The sequence below is a fragment of the Cornus florida genome, unplaced genomic scaffold, assembly GCF_030987335.1.
Source record: "Cornus florida cultivar Cherokee Brave unplaced genomic scaffold, ASM3098733v1 CherokeeBrave_3.0.0_Hap2_Chr03, whole genome shotgun sequence".
Taxonomy (NCBI): Eukaryota; Viridiplantae; Streptophyta; class Magnoliopsida; order Cornales; family Cornaceae; genus Cornus; species Cornus florida.
Window position 1 is genome coordinate 31,243,284 of NW_026775573.1, and position 20,463 is coordinate 31,263,746.

A 20,463-nucleotide genomic window follows, 5' to 3' on the forward strand; every position below is an offset into this window, starting at 1 on the left:
CAACAACTCAAAGGACTGAATAGAACACAAATTCCATTGAAATAATTCAGCCAGACAGTTCCAAAGGAATTGACCAAAAACACACCCAAAGGAGAAATTATTAGGTGAGCCGGAGCTAGGAATTTTGAATTGGGGGGGCCAAACTAAAATTGTATTAAACTAAAATTTAAAAATTTTATAAATCAACTGTAATTATAATTTTCTTTACAATATTAGTCTTGGTATATGTATTGAGGAAAATATAATTTAAAAACAGAAAAATGCAATTGAAATAAATAGAGATGAAAAAGTGATATGACAATAGAAAACGATAAGTCACATTTAATAAGAGAAGTAGTAAAGAAAAATGATGGTTAAAAAATTCAATTTTGTCGAGCAATTGTTTCAATTTTAAAAATTTCAAATTTGAAAATAAATTAGTACTTTGATTCCACTTTAAGATAGATATATATTAGTATGAACAATGCTTGCCTTAGGCCGTATAAGAAGGAACTTACTTCTTACGATGAGGTGGCCCAATAAAACACTACCATGTGTTGAAGTTTTAAAAATAATAATAATAATGACCACATGGAATCGAACAAATCTTAAACGGACGGCGACCATTATCACCAAACCAATCAACCATCTCCAGGCCGCCAGTATATGTGACAACCACCGCCTCCTAAAATCATTCTTCCCACCATCAGGGTATCCCATCACAGACGACCACCAAATCAACTCTTTTTTAGGTCTCATATTCACCATTGATTGGTAATTTTGATGATTTATACATGATGTGAACTCTGGCTGCGAAATTGATTGGGCGCTGTGTGAATAGTTGGTGGCGGGCCGCGGTACTAATTTATTTTCAAAATTTCAAAATTGAAAATAAATTAGTACTTTGATTCCACTTTAAGATGGATATATATTAGTATTACCTTTATGAGAGATTAATAATAAAAAGTAACATTTTACCTAAACCAAATCCCTCTCGTTTTAATAACAGACTGATTATTAGGAACAAAATATAGAAGTACTTTAATAACTTATAACAAGGAATTACTATACGATTTTTCATTTAAAAAATAATAACATATATGATATTGTTGTTCTTATTGGTATTTTTGTAATCTTTGTATCGTAACACTTTAGTTTTCCCTTCTTTCCAGCTCCAAAGACTCATGAATGAAGATTAATATATATTTAAAGATATTTTTCCCGTAAACATCATCTAACAAAAATGTCTGAGATAGAAGATTCATGCTCTATTAAGCATAAGAACATGTTAATATAAGTTATCTTTTATCTCTTGAATTCAAATCATCCATATCATATGTATTTGTATATTATTGTAAATGTACTGATAATATGGTACAATGAAGCCTGCCACAATAATGAACTTAAATTTTTGTTTCACACTATTGGACTTCAAAGGTAAAGCCTAATAGGGTTCAAGTTAAAATTTCATTCAATTTCGGAAAATTCAAGTTATTTTTCAAGCTCGCTATGTTTATTGAACAAGTGTTTTGGAAAAAGGAGGGGGCACCCTCCACCCCCACCCCCACGCTGTATCATTGGTATATGACCGGCCAATGAAAATCTACCACACATCTAACATATAGTGAAATTGATTTCACCATCTAATAAAAACTACTTTCCACAATTTAATTTTTTAAATACTAATGATGTGGTATGCCGGGCTCACCATGTATCTTCTCCACCCAAAGAACAGATGTTCCTATAGTTGCGAGATAGAGAGGTTAGATAAATAGGAGGGAATCTTATTTTGTAAAAATCTGTAAAGCCAGCAACAGGTTTCCCCTTGTTCCCCACTTCAGCTTTGACCATTTCTTCACCAGAAAGAGTTGTCTACATGCTTGCCAAAAAGATTTGAAAGTTGGAGCCCCATGGTTCCATCTGATTACATCCTGATCATATTGAACTGATTTGGAAACTCAGAGAGATTATTCATTGCAACAACTATGTAATGAACGGTTACAAATATTCTACCAAAATAAAATGAACCTACAATAGAATAAAAAAGTTAATACATGTGTTTAGGTAGTGTTTGTCATCGTCCGTTACACCACGTTATCATTGCAGCGGTTGCAATGAATTATTTCTCGGATACTTAGACACCTGTTGCCAAATATGATCTGCCTCCTCAGTCATGAAAACAGGTCTTTACCAGTGACCATTCTGAATATAATAGAGGAAAACCTGACTCTCTTCTCATAGCTTACTGTGGAACTCTTTATGTGTGTTTTTTTTAAAGGCTTTTTCGTATTTAACTCAATTTTCTGAAAAAATTATAACACACTTAATTCTTGAACTATTTTTATATTTTCACCTTTCTGTCTATTCTCAAAAAAAATGCAAAAACAAGCAGGCCCAAATGTTTGCTTTTGTGAAATCAGTGGCATGGTATATATATACTAGTCTGTTGTCATCTTCTGTTGTCATCTTGGATTCATAGCCTATTAGCTACACATGAACCCTCATTTCACCGAGTGATCAAATAGATTAGGCCTGGTAGTGTTATTTATGTTTGTTGCCCAAGTAAATTATTCAACAGTGTTTCAAGGTAAATTGTGCAGGTTTTCACCAAACTAGTCCCTCTCTGCAACATGTTGAATCTCTGCTCAAAACTCAGGTGAGTTATTTAGGTCGTCCGTTCTGGTGGAGATCCGAGTCCAGAAAATTTTCAGCTTCTAAAAAGAAATGAGAAAGAGCACTGCCAAGTCATGTTGCAAAATGCTGCACTCAAATATGTATTTCAAAGTGAGGTTCCTCACCTAGCAATAGTAGAGGGTGAGAGCATCTACCCATTGCTATCTGACACTTTTCTTGTTTAGCTTCCTTGTTTGAAGCACTGAAGGGAACTGTTGCAAACTCTTCCGATCATCCAAACAGCTTATTTCCAGTTCCAACCTGCCAAAAAGCAGGCATGTCGGTTTTTGACACCGGAATCCTCGTCAAAAAGGAAAAAAAGAACTCAAAATGCCGGTGAAATGACCTCCTCATCTCTGAGAGAAGAAGGTAGGCAAAGTTATGGCTGCAGGCTTGCCCAATCCCAATGTTTACACATTCCAGTACCAACAACAAATTATGGATCTGATATGCCGTGTGAGAGTCTGCACAGACGAGCATGGATAACCAAGGAAGAAAAAAAGAAGAAAATGTGTATCAAATTGGCCAAAAACATAACTGTGATCACATTTTTTTAAGAAAATACATAAATTTCATTGTGTTCCATCAATACTATCTTTCCTATTTTGTTAAAAACATTCTTTGATACCATTTATTATCAATTGTACAAGCGCAGATTGTCATCCTAACCCACACGAATAACGAACTAGAGAACCAAACCAACCAATACAAAACAACTCTCATCTGTGATGCTTAGATCTTTTCTCCTTCTCCCTCTTTTTCTTCAGTTTATCCCTAGATTTTTCTTTTGTGTGCTTCCTAGAGCGGTGCTTGCTTGAGCTCCCTGAGCCAACTTTCTTTGACTTCTTCCTCTTACCACGAGAAGATTCTTCTTCAGAAGATTCACAAGATTCAAGTGAAGAAGGCTTCGCTGGACCAAGAACAGCACGATTTTCCCATTCTTCTCCAACCCTGAGATTAGAATCTAACAGCTTTCCCTTGCCGTCTGAGCTACGAGGAAGGTAAGGACCCGTTTCATCCATCCTAGATCCTACAGTACCCCTGCCACGCTTGACTCTGCATTCAACAATCAAATGAGTTTCACTGCATCCACAAAAAGGGGCGCGCGCACACAGATAAAGAGAGAGAGGTTACCTTGAGTGTAGAAATTCCTCAATTTCTGCATCCCTCAATCCTTCATCATCCCTCGAATAGCAATCCTGGATTCCTCCTTTGCTTGATAAGCTTGGAGCACTAGCATTTACTTCATGATCTGCGTGCCTCTTACTTGTATTCCTTGACGAGTCAGATACGTTCCTGTGGCTCCTACTACTGCTGCTCTCCTCCTTCGATCTCCCTCTAAGCCTCTCATCCAGTTCTAGCTCTTTCTGCCTGGCTCGCCACATCTCATTTACTTCCACACTTCGATTTGCTGAAATGAACAAAATTTCATGGTCAAGCAGACACAAAAAGATATATAAATACTTACAAATAATTAATTACCAAGACAACCAATCATATCTGACATCGAAAGCTCAATACTATAGTTTAATAAATTTTGAGCACCAGAATCCCAGTAACTTCCATATTCAGAATATGCCAGACGCTTAAATTACTCTGGAATGAACTCAAGAAGCTTAATAATAAAACAATTAGTTAGATAAGTGTCAAAGTGAGTGAAGCTAAGTTGTTCAAATGCCTGAGAACCTTGAATGCCAATACTAAGGATGCCATTGCAACAAGGGAAAAGGAATGTGTTCAAAGAGTTGAAAAGTAAAGCAAAATGGAAGGAGATTATCTGCATGCAAACAAAAATCTAGAATACATAACATGTGATATCAGAACACTCACTTTTTCTTCAAATCTATGACTCGGAGAAGGATCAGAAACAGATTGGGGGACTCCGATCAAAGATAATGGGGTCAAGCCTGAAGACAGAAATAGTATCAAAGATACAACTATGGCATTTTTTTAGAAGCATATCCAATAATCCAAGTTTATTATATAATTGTACCATGTTCCTTTTTGTTATATTATTAATTCAAAACAAGTGAAGTGACCATACTAAAACCTTTAATCTACATAAAACAACGATTTTGCCATGATGAATAGTTTATTGTGCTTCTGTGTAATTGGGTTTGGAGATTTATATCGGATGCATAGACAGTTCACACATACCTGACCCATAAACATAGGTCATTGGTGAAGAATTATCTAAAGCTTTTATATCCATTCTTAAATCTGGGGGTTTATTTGATGGTGCAACTTCCGCTATTGATGCTCTAATTCCCAATAGTCCTAATCCTACATCTTGGAATCATTATAGGCCTATATCCTGTGAAACGTTATTTATAAGTTTATTATTAAAAATATTGTCAACAAATAGAGGCAGGTTTAGATTTGTAGTATTACCGTATTAGACCATCCCATTGCTTACTTTAGGGTAGATAGATCACAGATATTCCTCTGCCACTTGTGTACAGTGCCGCTGTAGGCGGCTTGTGTATCCTTTTGGAAGCGCTCCCCTTTTGGGCGCCTTTTATGAATTATTTCTTGTCACCCCCAAAAAAAAAAAAAAAAAAAAAAAACGATATTCCTCTGCTAAGAGCTCTCAGCCTCTCATTACTCGGAGCTTATGTCTTATGACAATAATAATGAGCAAAAGATGTGCTACGAACCTGATACTCTAAGATGGGACTCTATTGAAGATATGTGGTTATAACTTAAGACTCCTTCCTATGGGGAGACTGAAGGGCACTTCCAAAGTGGGTCTTCAACAAGGAGATCCTATACCCCCTTACATTTCTCGTTTGATTAAGGAGGATCCCCCCCTACCCCAAAAAAATAAAATAAAATATCATTGGAGATGCAGCAAAAACAGTACCATCACCTGTCTCTTGCTGATGATCTAATGCTTTTATGCAAGGAGCAAGTGGAGTCAGTTTCTACTTTAGAGAAGGCTCTCATCAAGAGCTGATTGGCTTAACCCCTAGGATTGGAAGAGCAATTGTTCCTATGTTAGGGTCGTGACATGATGAAACAGAGCATTTTGGTCTGCTTGAATTCCCTGGGACAGCTTCATGTTAAATTACTTCGAGTTCTCATCACCCAAAGCTCAAATCTTTTGATTGCAAGTGCTTAATGGAAAATATAAGTACAATATACAAAAATGGACAAAAAGACCCTATTTTGTGCAGGGAGAATGCAGTTCAATAAGCCCATAATTTTTCCAGTCCAGGTGTATAATCTTTCCATACTTATCTTGCCTAGAAAGGTGATCAAAGAGACGGACAAATGCATTGGGAATTTCATTGGAAAAGACAGGAAATGATGAAGTCTGGTGCTTAAGATTGCCTCGAATATTATATGTGGAGACATAAAAAGGGAGGATTGGGGTTTAAAATTGGAAACATCGAATCAAACTACAATTGACAAGCATATATGATATAAGGTAACTGTTAAGAGAAGATGCTGATTGGATCAAGGATAAACTTTGAAGGATAGACGTCTTTGGATAGTTAAAACCTGGATACAAAGGGAAAGTTTTAAAGTTTAGAGATAAGACACAGCATCTCTACAGATACAATTTTGGGAATTATTCACACCTCTGTTGAGGGTCTTAATAGAGCTACAAGACTTCCATACCAATTTGATAGTTCTAGGTAGTAGCAAAAAATACGTTACGCTCTTTTACCCAACCTGGTTAATTCCCCCTAGCCTCTGGCCCTCTGTTTGTCCCACTCCCATCACTTTGTTCCTTCAAGTCATTCAGTTAGGTTCAATAAATGCATTTTGAGGCATGGTATAATTCTTGGTTGGCTGTCCATGAAAGACTTTCTTATGGAGATCATGTTAGCACCATGCACCACGTGCTATATGCACTTATTTTAGGCATGGGTGCAGAGAATAGATATGGACTTAATTTATTTCTGACATTTTCATTATTTAGTTTTTAGAATTATTTTGGCAGCACCTATTAGGGTTTTCCGAGTTGCAGGAGGTTGGTGTATTAGGATGGCACAGTTTTTGAATTAATTGAGAAACATTGAACTCCTATGTCTCTAAACTGTCCTTTTCTCACTTTTCTGCTGCATCACTTTATACCGAAAGTCAAACTGCTCTCTTTAATGTAATTACTCCAACATGTTGCTCATAATGCAGGAGCAAGACCATGAACACCTTTTGTGTTTGTTTATTTATTTTTGTGTGCGCGCGTTTTGTGTTCATTCTCCCATCAAATTCAGTCATTGGGAACAGATATCTTGGCATTAGCAATACACCATTATCCGGACATCTTATAGTTTCAAATATTAATCTCTTAACAAAATAGTTAGGAAGATTACCAACAGTGGGGAACCAGATTTAGATTGAATGGAATGACAAGTAATTTCAAAATAACTACCACAATGCTTCATTTGTCATTTACAGTGATATCCAAGGTTGTCAGATGCAGATTGAAGAGCTGCAAAATTCTGAAGGGATCCCAGGTCAATATTTGGATTAAAAGCCAGTGGAGGCCAACAAATTAGATTGCAGATATCTTTCCTTTTGGACAAATAAAAAAAAAAAAAAAAACAGAAGATATATTTCCCTTTTGGTATGGTTATTATTATTATTTTTTGATAAGTAGGCTGGGAGATTTCATCCACATGCATTGGCCAGTGAACTTCCTTTTGGTTAGGGAAAACGCAGCGCCAATGCGCAGCCTGCGGAGAGACTGTTTTCCGTTGCAAACCCTTGACCTCCAGTCACAATGGTGCTACCTTACAATCGCGTCAAGGACTGGCTCAGGGAGCTTCCTTCTGGTTTTACAGAAATAATTCTTATTTAGGGAAAAAATGAAATTCACGTCTAGAAGAAGGCAATATCATAAACACCACCAAAAGTTTGAACTGGATTAATTATTACAATCTAGTGAAAATAGCAGATCCATTTAGGTGCTATTTGAATATAAATTGGACTCATCCTCAATCAGACACAATGGGCTCCTACAATTGCCATTAAATGTCCAAACACTCGCTAAATGGTACTGTGACCTAAGGCACTATGAACCAAAGAGCACCGTGGATTCTCCCCAACACCCCCGCCCCCCTCTTTCTCTCTCTCTATCTCTACGGGTAAAAAGGGGCTATGATTCCAGCAGCAGGAAAATCCTTTCCCTACAATAAATTTCATTAAACTAAGCTCAAGATCCTCGAGGATTATACCATTACAGGAGCCCTCCTTGAGAGTTTAGAGGCCCTATTGCCTTGTGTAGTTTTTGAGGGATGCGTTCCCCTTTTCAAAGCTTCTTAAGACAACTTTACTTATTAAAAACAAAAACAAAAAATACCATTACAGGAGGCCAACTAAGTATATGAAAGGGGAAAATCATCTGAAGGTATTTATTTCTTTATAAAAACATGTGCATCACAATTGGGCTCCCTAAACCTTTTAATTAATATCTTCTTTTTGGCATGTGCATTCTGGTATCATAAGTTTTGCATTCACAGATATCAAAACCCAACTGCATAAGGTCAAGATGGCATGAGTTTAAAGGAAGCTAGAGGTCGTCAACTGGCAGGATGATATAAGTGCACAAAGAACAATGTATTGGAAACATAAGCCAATTCATTTAGAGAGAGACAAAGACCAACTCTATGCAAAAAATTTAACATTCCAATTAATGAAGGATTATGCACAAAAACATTAAATGATATAACAGAGAGACCAAGAGTTTATAAAGCAGTCACAGAACTAACCTTGTTGTACACCAAGAACAGTTGTGGTAAGGAAACGTGAATTTGGCCGACCCCTAACCTTAGGCTGCCCAAGATAAACATGTATGCCTTCCTTTTCAGCTTGCCGCCGCAATTCTGCTGCCTCTTTGACAAGAATTGCAGCTATCCTGTTCTCTGTCTCCAAATCCATAAACCCTGGTAAGCAAATTCCAAAGAAAGAAACAAGTGAATTTTCCAGAACAGTTAATAACTTCAACATCATAAACAGCATGATGGAGCCAAATGTGGTTGTTAAAGGCGCGCCTAGGCTCCAAAAATGTCCCAGGCTCGTCAAGGCTCAGCTAGAGCGCCTCAAACTAGTACAGGCACTCACATAAAGCCCTCAAGCTCGCACTTTTTAGTAGGTTCCAGCCTCAAAAAAGTGTCTTTTGTTTTCTAATGATTTATTCATATCATTTTCCTGTTGTTATCTAATGACCACTAAATTAGAATGTTCCATATCATATCGCAATCATATTTACTGGATCATATTTTTCTACCTTATAAAATATTTGACATAATCCATAAATTTATGGTTCACCAATTATTAATTGCATTTAGTGATCGATTCGGAAAATTATGGTAATATATGTTTGAAGCTTTGCATAGTATAGTTTTTAATTTTTTCAAATTTATAATCACATTTAATTTGGTTAACTCATTTGCATATGAAATAAGTGATGGAGGATTAATTTACCTGGTCCTCTTATTTGAAATATCAAAAATCCCAATGTTCAAGATTTTTTTAATTATTTGACACATATCTTGAATTATTCTAATTGTACATTGATTTAATGGAATTCACATAAACATAGAAAAGATATATGTGTGCTAGTTTAGCTAATTTATTGAATTGATGATATGTTGAAAAAATTCCTTAATTTGATAATGACAAGTTTGTGTTGCATGGTTTCATTATTCTTTACACGCTTATAATAAATATGCATTATGATTATACACGTGCCTCACTTTCTGCCTTATGTTCCGTCTTGTGCTTAGACTCCAGAAGAACTTTGGCGCCTTAGCGCACCTTGAGCCTTTAACAACTTGGGAGCCAAAATATACTGATACACGTTGACATTATTTATCTAATCACATCAAGGTGAAATTACTATTTATAACAAAGCTTCAACTTGTGTTAAAAGTGGTCTTTCCAGACTAACCAATAGAGTTATATCCTCATCAATTCATAAAGATAGGTCAACTCTTGTACTTTTAGGCTTTAGCAAAATATGATAGATCTGATCTTCTGAATACAAATTGTCAACGAGATCATAATTAGGTGTCATGCTTGTAGTGCATATAGAACTGTCAATAGATCGGATTTTAATCGGAATCTGATTTGATAACTCATATATGGATTGGAACATTCAATCCAACAATTTGTTACTTAAACAAATCGGATATGAACTATGGTTGATCGGGTCCGGTAATAATCCAACCCAATCCAATGTAATATAATATATTATATGATATAAATGTATTATCTAATGCACAATATATAATATTTACAAATTATTGGAATAATTTTTTTCATTTTTTTTCCTTCTTCCCTCTCCCTATTTTGTCTCTTTGTTTTTTTTTTTTTTTTCAAATAATAACAAGTCAAATATCTAATTTATACATCTTCAACGTATCAGGTTATTGGGTCTGATATTTTATAACTAACAAATCGGAAATGGATTCAATCATAAATAATCCGTCAGATCGGACAAGCCTAAGCCAGTCTGAATCCGCTCTGTTTGACAGCCTATGTTCGTATACAGAAAATGCAAGGTGCACAACTTGATGGACTAATAATTCCAACAAATGCTTCCACAAGATATAACAATAATTTAACCAATAAAGAAAAAAAAAAATTTTAAACTTAACAATAGGATTTAACATTTGAAGTAATATCTACAGTCAAAATGACAAATACCAACTACTGGTTTAGTCAAAAAAGCGCAAAAGGGTACTCAAACTTGCCTAAAATTCTGAAGAGAATTTAATTTAACTTCATACTGTGTTTTTATCACTTAGATTTGCACATAAACACTGTATATAGGTGATATAAAATCAACCACAAAGTGTATTCGTATGTGATGAACACAACCACAAATGTGTATATATTTTAGATTCATCCACACAAACAACAGTACCTAATTCAAAATTTTGAACGTGCAGCCCAATAAGTGATCTAATTCAGCATCATATTCAAAGATATGATGAAGCGATAGCAATTTTAAGACAAAATTAGGTTTCCAAAGACTAAATGGAACTCACCAGAATTAGCGAGATTCAGAAGAGAAACCAGAATTAACGAGATTCAAAAGAGAAACCAGAATTAGAGAGATTAAGGAGAAATTGAGTAAGAAAGTCGAGTCTATTATTGATCCAGAGAAACCCTAGTTCGCATAAAGCCGTGATAAAGGACCTGCTTGGGGAGCTTTTCATGGGCTCTAAACGGACTTTCAGGCCCAGAAAGTCATTTCAGAAAAAAAAAAAAATAATAATAATAATAATAATAATAATAAATTGAGCGTCTGGTGGAGTATATGTAATGGGCGAAGCTAGAAAAAGAGGCTTTTAAAAACGAGTTCTCGGGAAGCTGGGTGGTGCTTCAAGTGATAAAGTTTGAATCACAAAATTGTCCTCATACATTGTATTTGATTTCCCAAATCAGCCCCAATGTTCTATTGAGGAAACCCTTCTTTACCCTTTCGGAATGTTCTGTTGAATGTCCAATAGGCAATATGACAAACTCTACTGACGAGAGAGAGAGAAGAAGACTTCTCAATCCACCCATAAGGCCAACAATTGATGCAACTTGAATGCCAACTTGACTATTACAGCCTCACCCTCTCGAAAAGCCACTTCTGCAATCTCCTCAAGCTGTGCCTGAATTTGTCGACTCTTTTTTCTTTTTTCTCTGGCTTTTGGAGGTCTCAGCTCCTAATTATTGTAGGGTTTTCTTAGTTTTTTTTTTTTAATTTTAGTTTTTGAATAAATTCAGAGGATGATATGCACAGCGCCAACAAAGTCGGGTTCATCGATGACTTCTACAGCGGCAACATACAGACAATCGACGTGGGTATAGCACAAAATTTTAGTTTTGACATCTACTGTAAATCATTGCAGTGTTCTAATTCTTTTAGAGGGAAATTCAGGTAGTGCATAACAAATTCACCAAAAAAATAAAATAAAATAAAATTCTGTTTGAGAGGCTACTGGAGGCAACATCCATAATCTAATTATCATATTGGCAGGTTGAAGTGAACCCTTCGAGAAAATACTTATAAGGAAAATATAAATAATAAATAAACAGTTTAATAAAATAGCCCATCAAATAAATACACAGATTCTAGCCATAAATTCCAAGAAATCTGTAAAGAACAAATCTTGTGTTTCATTAAAAAAAAAAAAAAAAAAAAAAAAAAAAAAAAAAAAAAAAAAAAAACCCTAATACATATGGTAAAGAACAAATGTTTGATTGCCTGATTGGGTCGTGATCGGGGTGAGATAGAGAGGAGATGACACAGATCTGTCATGGACTCGAATCGCCCCCAATTTCTAGGGTTTCATTGCATAATAAAATTTCTAGGGTTTTAATACCGTACCTTTTCTAGATTTAAGGACGCAGATAGCGTTCTCGCCGCTTTCGATTGTCGCGCAGAGAAATCTTTGGCTTTGGTTGAACAGAAAAAGATGAGTGGGAAATGAGAGAGAGAACGGGTTTAACACAAATATAAGCTTCCAAACGATGCCTTACTGATAATACAGTACCCAAAGACTAGTTTGCCAGGCCAAAAAAAAAAAAAAAAGAAAAAGAAAAGAAAAGAAGACTAGTTTGGGGAAATTTAAAAAAAAAAAAAAAACCAATGAAGATAATGTGGTTTTCTTTAAATGCTCAAAACATTTATTTGACGTCTTTTGATAAGTAAATAAAAAAATTAAAATTTAAGAATAAAATAAAATAATTGTAATATATTTTTTTTATACAATGTATTTTAATGTATAAGAAATGATTCTTACACCAAATAATTACAGCAGTGAAGTGTAAGACTTACCTTTTTAATTAGTCAAATATCATTACCTTTTTAATTAGTCGAATATCACTACCCTTCATGTATATATGTAAGAGCAAACTATAATTGATACGAGAAGAAAAAAAAAAGGGGGGCAAGATTAAGAAGCTCATTTAAAACTACCTTTATAATCATAACTAGGTAACCAATAAAAGGAATTTTTAAAACAATTTGGTGACTTGAATTTTCTTTACCCGAAATCACATAAATAGAATTTATAGCATAAATAGGTAGCCTATATAGCATTTATAGAATTTTAAGACTCATTGTTGTTTTTGCTAATTGATATGTTTCATGAGAGTTATCTTGATAGTAGTTTTCTTTTGGTACTTTGATCAATTTTTTATAAAATGATAATTTTATCATTTCCTTATATAAAATGCAATATAATACTATATAATTATAGATGAGTGCTAATTACAGTCGCAGCTGTGATTGGTTAAAAAAACAACTGTAATTAATGCATTGATCCTTTTTTTATTGAGCATTAAAATCTAATTTTGTAAAAGAAAATTACCCTCTTTTGCTTGTTGACTATTATTCTCTCTTCTCTTTCCATCTTTGTCTATATATATAAAAATATATATATATAGCTAATTCCCGATTTCCCATCAATGCATTATTTCCCCACCCCCCCCCCCCCCCCCCCCCCTTTTTTTTTTTTTTATACTGTTGATGGATTATGTACATATTAAATATTATTTATTTATACTTTAGGTGTGAATTTTTAAGACTATAAATTTTAATTGAAGTACATTATAGAATTGAATTTCATTGAAATAAGATTGTATAATTGAGTTTAGTTTATTTGTAAAAGATAGAAATGAATGGTTTAGTAAAGGCATAGGGAGAGATAACTATAGTGGTGATGTAATAATCACACTAATTGAATTTTAGTTGAAATAAAATTGTATAATTGAGTTTTTATTATATGTAAATGATAAAAATGAATGATTTAGTAAAGACCAAGAGAGAAATACGTGGTGATGAGATGAGATAGTCGCATTTTAAAGATAAGATGGTTTAATGAGTGATATATAATTATTGATGATGACATAGGATAAATGATTGGTTTTGGAAAAAAAAGAAAAAAGAAAAGAAGTAAAGAATGAATTAGTTTAAAAACACATTAAAAAAAAAAAAAAAAGTTAGAAAGAAGAAAGATATATATATACACAAACACACAAGAGGAAAGAGAATAAAATTAAAAAACAGAGGGTTGTTTTTTTAACCAATAACAACTGTGTCTAAGGATAGTTGCATCGACGATTGCAATTAGCCGTTCTCATTATTATAACATAAGGACATTATTGATTTTTTAAAACACTAGAGAACGGGTTTGGGGAGGGAGGTTTAAATAATAGACGATTAACGGTTTACCCATATATAATTTGTCCAAATCTCATAGGAGATCGGTGTAATTTACCCAAAATTTTATATGGAGCAGCAAAGAAAGGACAAGAAAATTGCATCTAATGAAAATGGTCATAGGTGGTTAGTCCTAAAAGTGGAGGTCTTTTTGGGTTTACAAGGATTGAGTTATGGATAAAGCTGCAAAGTGTTGTTTGTTCTGGGACTTCTTGCAGGTAAAGTGTGTTTATGGATCAACTGGTGTCAAGCCAAGACCGTAAAGGCGTTCACCAATACTCTCTGGCACTTTCGGTGGAATAGTAATCAATCTTGCATAATGAAGAGTCTAGTGTTGTTTTTCAATTTGCTAGGAGCATTGTTTATGAAGTGACTGACACTATTATTTATACATTTATCTATTTTTCTTTTGATTATTATTTTTGGAATGGTGCAGTTCCTGGTTTGTTGGAGGTCCTCCATGTGGTTGTAACTCCTGTGTTGTTTTAATGGAAGTTCACTTGGGAGTAAAAAAAGACCAAGTGAACTGTATGACACAAAGTTTAACTGTAAAACAAATCATAAATATATATATTTTTTTCACATTTACAAACCATAAATTGTTGTTTTTAATAAGACATAATCCCTAAAAACAGTTATAAGTAGGGTTCAGATTTTTCTCCCCCACTCCAGCATAGCCTGCATCGGTGCATCACAATACAACTCACGTGCAAATACAACATTTTTGGTAGCCATCTGTATTGTACTACATTATGTATCAACAAAACCATAGTCATGAATCTTCATAATGATGATCTGTTTCATCGAAGATCTCCTCCTGCACAGTGCAAGATTCGGTGTCAGGATACCATCTATGAAAATTTTGTGGGAGAATATAAAGCCAGGGGTTTGAGATAACACGGGAAGTTTATATATTTTACCTGTAAAAGCTCTTCAATAGCATCTTCCATTGTTATAATGCCAACAGCTTCTTCTTCTTCTTCTTCAGTGAGCTTTGGGAGTGGGTTCCATCTATCTCCAGGATGTCGGAGTACATGTCCTTTGACCACTTCCTGCTCCTAGAGTTGCCCCTATAAGAATTGTTTGCGCTGTTGGGAAAACACGTCCATTTCTGGAACGATCTTATTTTCTTTGAACTCTCTTTTCTCGGGAAGGCTTTTCACCATCGATATTTAACCTCACATCCTTCACTGAATCTGTGGTTAGAGAGAGAGAAATGATATTCAAAACACGTCCCATCATTAGAAATCAAATCAAAGAATGAGGTTTGATCTTACCATCTGCAGAGCCCTTGCTGGCAGCTCTGTTACATGGACTCTTCAAAAATATTGAAGTACCCGTGTCGGACACATATCCCTTGTACATGGATATGGGATATGTGTCCGACACTTTTGGTTGGACATGTACTTAAAAAACATATTTAATCATTCAAGTACATTATATTATTACTTTAAAATGAGTTAAATGTCTATATTGAACATTATATTAGACAAAAACATTACTTTACTCTAAAAAATAAAATAAAATAATTAATAAAATGAATATTTAGCCGTGTCCATGTGTCCTTTTGTTTGGAGATTTGACACATCCGACGCATGGATACATACCCATGTCCGACATCCGTACCCAAGTCCATGTAACATAGGCTGGCAGTATGCTCCTCTGTCTTGTTGCGGCTGTGACCTTTCTGAAACTCATTTAAGATGTCATATAATAGAAGAGTTTCAGAAACCCTGAAACATAAAAGCATATAAATTATGACTTAAAAAGTAATATATTATGTATTTCAGAAGGAACAAGCACTGTGAGAGATGACACAACTGATTAAAGCATCATACTCAAATCAGGAATGTAATATCTTAGTCAATCGAATTTTTGACTGGAGCTTCCTTGCTTCATTTGTATATCCTGTAGAACGAAGACCATTTAGAACAGCCCGTTGGGTACACTGCTCTATTTTGATGCCACTTCTTAAAAAAGATAGAAGGAGCTTGGAAGCATGACGGAATCGCCCTGCCTTGCAAAGATTGTGTACCAAGGATGAACAAGTAAAAGAATCCTTTTCCTCCATCAGTTCAGACACCTTCATTGCATAATCAATCTGACCAGCCTTACACAACCCATCAATCAAGCAGTTATAAGCAACCACGTTTGAATCAAAGCCCATTGAGTCCATGTACTTCAAATGTCGCTTTGCCCCTTCAAGGTCACCTGCCTTGCACAATCCATCAATCAAAATTGTGTGGGTATATTTGTCACATTCAAACCCTCCTTTTTCTATCTCATCCAACAACTTATAGGCATCTTCAAACTTACCTTCGTTAAAATACAAATTAATGAGGGTATTGTAAGACACTATGTCAGGCTCAATGCCATTCCTGGCCATTTGCTCCATGCATTCTTTTGCCTCCTTTAGCTTACCAGTTTTAATTAAAGCACCACTAACTGTGCAGTATGCAAAGGCATCAAATGTATATCCTTCCCGCTTCATCTCTGAGAAGATCTCAAGTCCTTCCTCAAATTTCCTATATCTAAAGCAGTATTTCATTACTATAGTGTAAGTTATAGCATTCGGCTTAGGACCTGATTCACCTAGCTCTCTGACAATCCTTCTTGCCGTCCTCAACCTACCCGACTTGCAAAGCCCATTGAGAAGAATATTGTATGTTACTATTTGGGGTACAAATCCACGACGCTGTAAATTCCGGAATAACATAAGGGCATTAGCAGTATATCCATTCTTGCAAAGGCCGTTAATCATGGTGTTGAACGTAGTTGGACAAGGAACAAAATTGCTCAGAATAATGTCTTGAAAGATCCTGTTGGCCTCATCTGGCTTTCCTGATTTAAAGAAACAATGCATCAAAGTATTGTAACTCCACACATCAGGACGGATACCTGTCTGAAGCATTTCTTCAAACAGGTCCACACATCGCAATAATTGGCAATGCCTGGTGGCACCAGCTATCAATGAATTATATGTAACAACATCAGGGTTTATCCCAGCTTCTCTCATTCTATTAATAACAGAATAAGCTGTGTCAACGCCATCAAAACGGCAATATGCAGCAATCAATGTATTGTAAGTAACCACATCTGGTAATACCCCTAATCTTATACCATCAATTAGAACAGCTTCGGCTTTCTCCAATTGTCGTGCTTTGCAAAAAGAAGCTATGGTTATATTCAATAACCTAGTCGAAAATCTCCATATCATTCTTCACGGGTACTCCAAAAACATCAAAAATGATAATCTAAACCTGCTAACAGTTTGAATACTCGAGTCAGATGGATTTTTACTCTTTATAACACACTTCCCAGAACATATACTATTAGTAAACCAACAAAAGCCCGAATAATATCATATAATACCCTGTAATTGCACTGGTCATATAGAATTGTTCTGAATAGATGCAGAATGAGGATTTTTATATAAACAAGCAAGATTAACAGTATCTGAGAGAAACACATATGGTGTTCGATAATATTAGTAAATAGTAACCAAACCACATCTTGTTGAATGAATAGATGCAAAATGAGGATTTTCATAGAAACAAGCAAGATTAACAGTATCTGAGAAAAACCCATATGGTGTTTGCTAATATTAGTAAATAGTAACCGAATCACATCTTGTTTAATGAATTAACACTACAAGTTCTAGCATCAATCAATATTCAACAGAAGACAAAAACAAATCTATCTCTATTGATACTTCTCTTTTCTATTTATTGCCTTATTTGAGAGAGCAAGGGATGTCTAGATATCAGAAAGCGATCTATAGAGAAGAGAAGAGGAGAGAGAGAGGAGCCAAAAGGGAACAGATGCTCGGACTGGAAGGGTCCGAATATAGAGTCCGGATCTCTCACTAGGACATTAGAGGCTCTGTATTTTTAGATGGTCCATACTGCAATACGGCATCGTCCCTGACGGTGACAATGGACGGTGTTTGATCTATAACGAATGCACAAGATAACAAATCTAGTGTTTCAGAAAAAAAACATATGGTAAAGAACAAATGTTTGATGGCCTGATGGGGTCGTGATCGGAGTGAGAGAGAAAGGGGCTGGGAGATATCTGTCATGGACTAAAATCGCCCCCAATGTCTAGGGTTTCATTGCATAAGAAAATTTCTAGGGTTTTAATACCGTACCTTTTCTGGATTTAAGGACGCAGATAACATTCGGCAGTGAGAGAGATCGGCAGTGAGGTCATTTTTGGTCTTCGGCGAGCTCACCGCTCTCCATCGACGCGCAGAGAAATTTTTGGCTTTGGTTGAACACAGAGATGAGTTAGAGAGAGAGAAAACGGGTTTAACACAAATATAAGCCCTACCAAACGATGCCTTACTGAGTTACTGATAATACAGTACTAAAGATTAGTTTGGCCAAAAAAAAAAAAAAAACAAGGGACGCAGATGATGTGGTTTTCTTTAAATGCTCAAATCGTTTATCTGACGTTCAAACAAGTGCGTAGTACTAGTAATTAGCGAGTTCTTTCAATATAAATTAATTTGATTATCACAGGTCTGCTTTTATATTATGAATCCACATAATTGTTACATATCTAAATTTGGTTCGTTTATTATTTGTTATTTGTGAAGTGTGATTTGTTGTTACGTTTGGTTGGTGGGAAGGATGAGAGAAAGAAAAATAGTAATAACAAATATAAATATGTATTTTTTATGGGGTAATTGTATAAAACCCCTTTGTTGTATAAAAAATACTCCTACTAAAAATTAAATGCATATAAATTCATGTATTATCAACTTTTTGAATAAATTACTCTCTAATCATCAATTTTGACCATTTTTTTTTTATAAAAGCTCTAAAATGCCTTGCTGATGTATGGAAAAAAAAAAAAAAATGAAAAGAAAATCTCTCTTTTCCTTTCTCTCTCTCTTTCAATCTTTTCTATAAGCTCTATTTCTCTCCCTAGTCTCCAGCAACAACCAATTAGCTCATCTAAAAATCACTACTTTAATAAATAAATAAAACTACGTATTATCCCCGAAAAATAACAACTTTGATAAAAAGAAAATTATGTATTTAGGTAATTTCTAAAGCAAATTGCTTAATCTATATCTATATCTATATCTATCTATATCTATATCTATATCTATATTTATATTTATATTTATACTATTTTAAAAGTGTAGCTAATTTCTTAGATTTTTAAAAAATACAAAATTATTTCATTAAATACTAAACATTAAATCACCATATGATTCAAACAATTTTCAATTTTTCATTATAAAAATTCCAATGACGTGTCATTAAATAACCTTATTTTAACTCTCACAACTAAAAAAACAAAAAAAAAAAAAAATGTGAAAGGAAAATAAAACACAACATTTTTAGATTTTTAAAAAGTACAAAATTATTTCATTAAATACTTAAACATTAAATCACCTTATGATTCAAACAATTTTCAATTTTTCTTTATAAAAATTCCAATGATGTGTCATTAAATCACCTTATTTAACTCTCACAACTAAAAAAAAAGAAAATAAAAATGTAAAAGGAAAATAAAACACACCTTTTTTGTTCCTAAAATACACATCCAGTCCACTTCAAACATTTTTGCTTATTTTAAATTTAGATTTTTAAAAAATACAAAATTATTTCATTAAATACTAAACATTAAATCACCTTATGATTCAAACAATTTTCAATTTTTCTTTATAAAAATTCCAATAACGTATCATTAAATTACCTTATTTAACTCTCACAACTAAAAAAAGGAAAAAAAAAAATTGTAAAAGGGAAATAAAACACACCTTTTTTGTTTCTAAGATACACATCCACTCCACTTCAAACATTTTTGCTTATTTTAAATCTAGAAAAATTGTTAACATACTGTATAATGATTCATAATGTTTATATAAATGTTACAACACTTTAGTTTCTTGTCATTACCTGTAATGATTATGTCTCCTTAAATTTTACGATATAACGGTTCCAAATAAAAAATTATTTAATTTTTTGTTATTACATTTGGTTTGGAGTCTATACAAACGCACCAAAATTATTTACCAATTTATTTTTAATTTATTTTCAATTTATTTACAACCCTTCTAAGTCATATAATTTCCAAATTTTATTTATTAAAAATCTCAGTTTTACGTATCATTAATTCATCTTATTTAAATCTTTCAAATAAATAATACTCCTTAATAAGAAGAAAAAAAACATAAAAAGAAAAAAAATTATAATATTCCCACTATTTAAAAATGAACAGTTCCTTTCCAAAAATTCCTTCCAAAAATTCTAAAGCCTAATTCACACTATTCTAAACAAAACAAAAAATTGTAGAAGAAAAAAAAAATGTACCCTATTTGTTTAAAAACAAAAACAAAAAAATATTCACAAAACAAAATGAAAAAGAAAAAGAAAAAGAAAAACATAAAAGGAAAAAAAAAAAAACATACATTTTTGTTTTTAAAACGCATGTCTACCCACTTCAAACATTTTTGCTTAATTTAAATTAAAAAAAAATTATTAACATATATATTAACTACAGAATGATTCATAATGTCTCTATAAAAGTTTATAACTCTTTAATTTCTGATTTGGAGTCTCTCCAAATGCACCAAAATTATTTTTCAATTTATTTTCAATTCATTTACAAGCCTCTTGATT

At 33.8% G+C, this 20,463-nt stretch overlaps 2 protein-coding genes across 6 annotated transcripts; both read right to left on the minus strand.

The window, feature by feature from the left end:
• Nucleotides 1–3,173: 3,173 nt before the first annotated feature.
• Nucleotides 3,174–12,141, minus strand: LOC132300146 (uncharacterized). The gene is made up of 4 exons (XM_059797110.1): nt 11,990–12,141; nt 8,373–8,546; nt 3,787–4,063; nt 3,174–3,708 (listed from the first exon to the last, which is right to left on the minus strand). Exons 2-4 carry the CDS (start codon nt 8,539–8,541, stop codon nt 3,372–3,374), a joined length of 783 nt encoding a protein of 260 aa, XP_059653093.1. The 5' UTR covers nt 8,542–8,546; nt 11,990–12,141; the 3' UTR covers nt 3,174–3,371.
• A 2,225-nt stretch (nt 12,142–14,366) lies between these two features.
• LOC132300147 (putative pentatricopeptide repeat-containing protein At4g17915) lies at nt 14,367–18,210 on the minus strand. Of its 5 annotated transcripts, none has more exons than XM_059797114.1 (5): nt 17,976–18,208; nt 15,647–17,085; nt 15,433–15,558; nt 14,746–15,021; nt 14,367–14,642 (listed from the first exon to the last, which is right to left on the minus strand). In XM_059797114.1, exon 2 carries the CDS (start codon nt 17,040–17,042, stop codon nt 15,669–15,671), a length of 1,374 nt encoding a protein of 457 aa, XP_059653097.1. In that variant the 5' UTR covers nt 17,043–17,085; nt 17,976–18,208; the 3' UTR covers nt 14,367–14,642; nt 14,746–15,021; nt 15,433–15,558; nt 15,647–15,668. The 5 variants fall into 5 exon arrangements, with proteins under 5 accessions (XP_059653097.1, XP_059653096.1, XP_059653098.1 ...); XM_059797113.1 differs by having other exon boundaries at nt 15,664–17,085; nt 17,976–18,205; XM_059797115.1 differs by having other exon boundaries at nt 15,433–17,088; nt 17,976–18,210.
• Between the last annotated feature and the right edge of the window lie 2,253 nt (nt 18,211–20,463).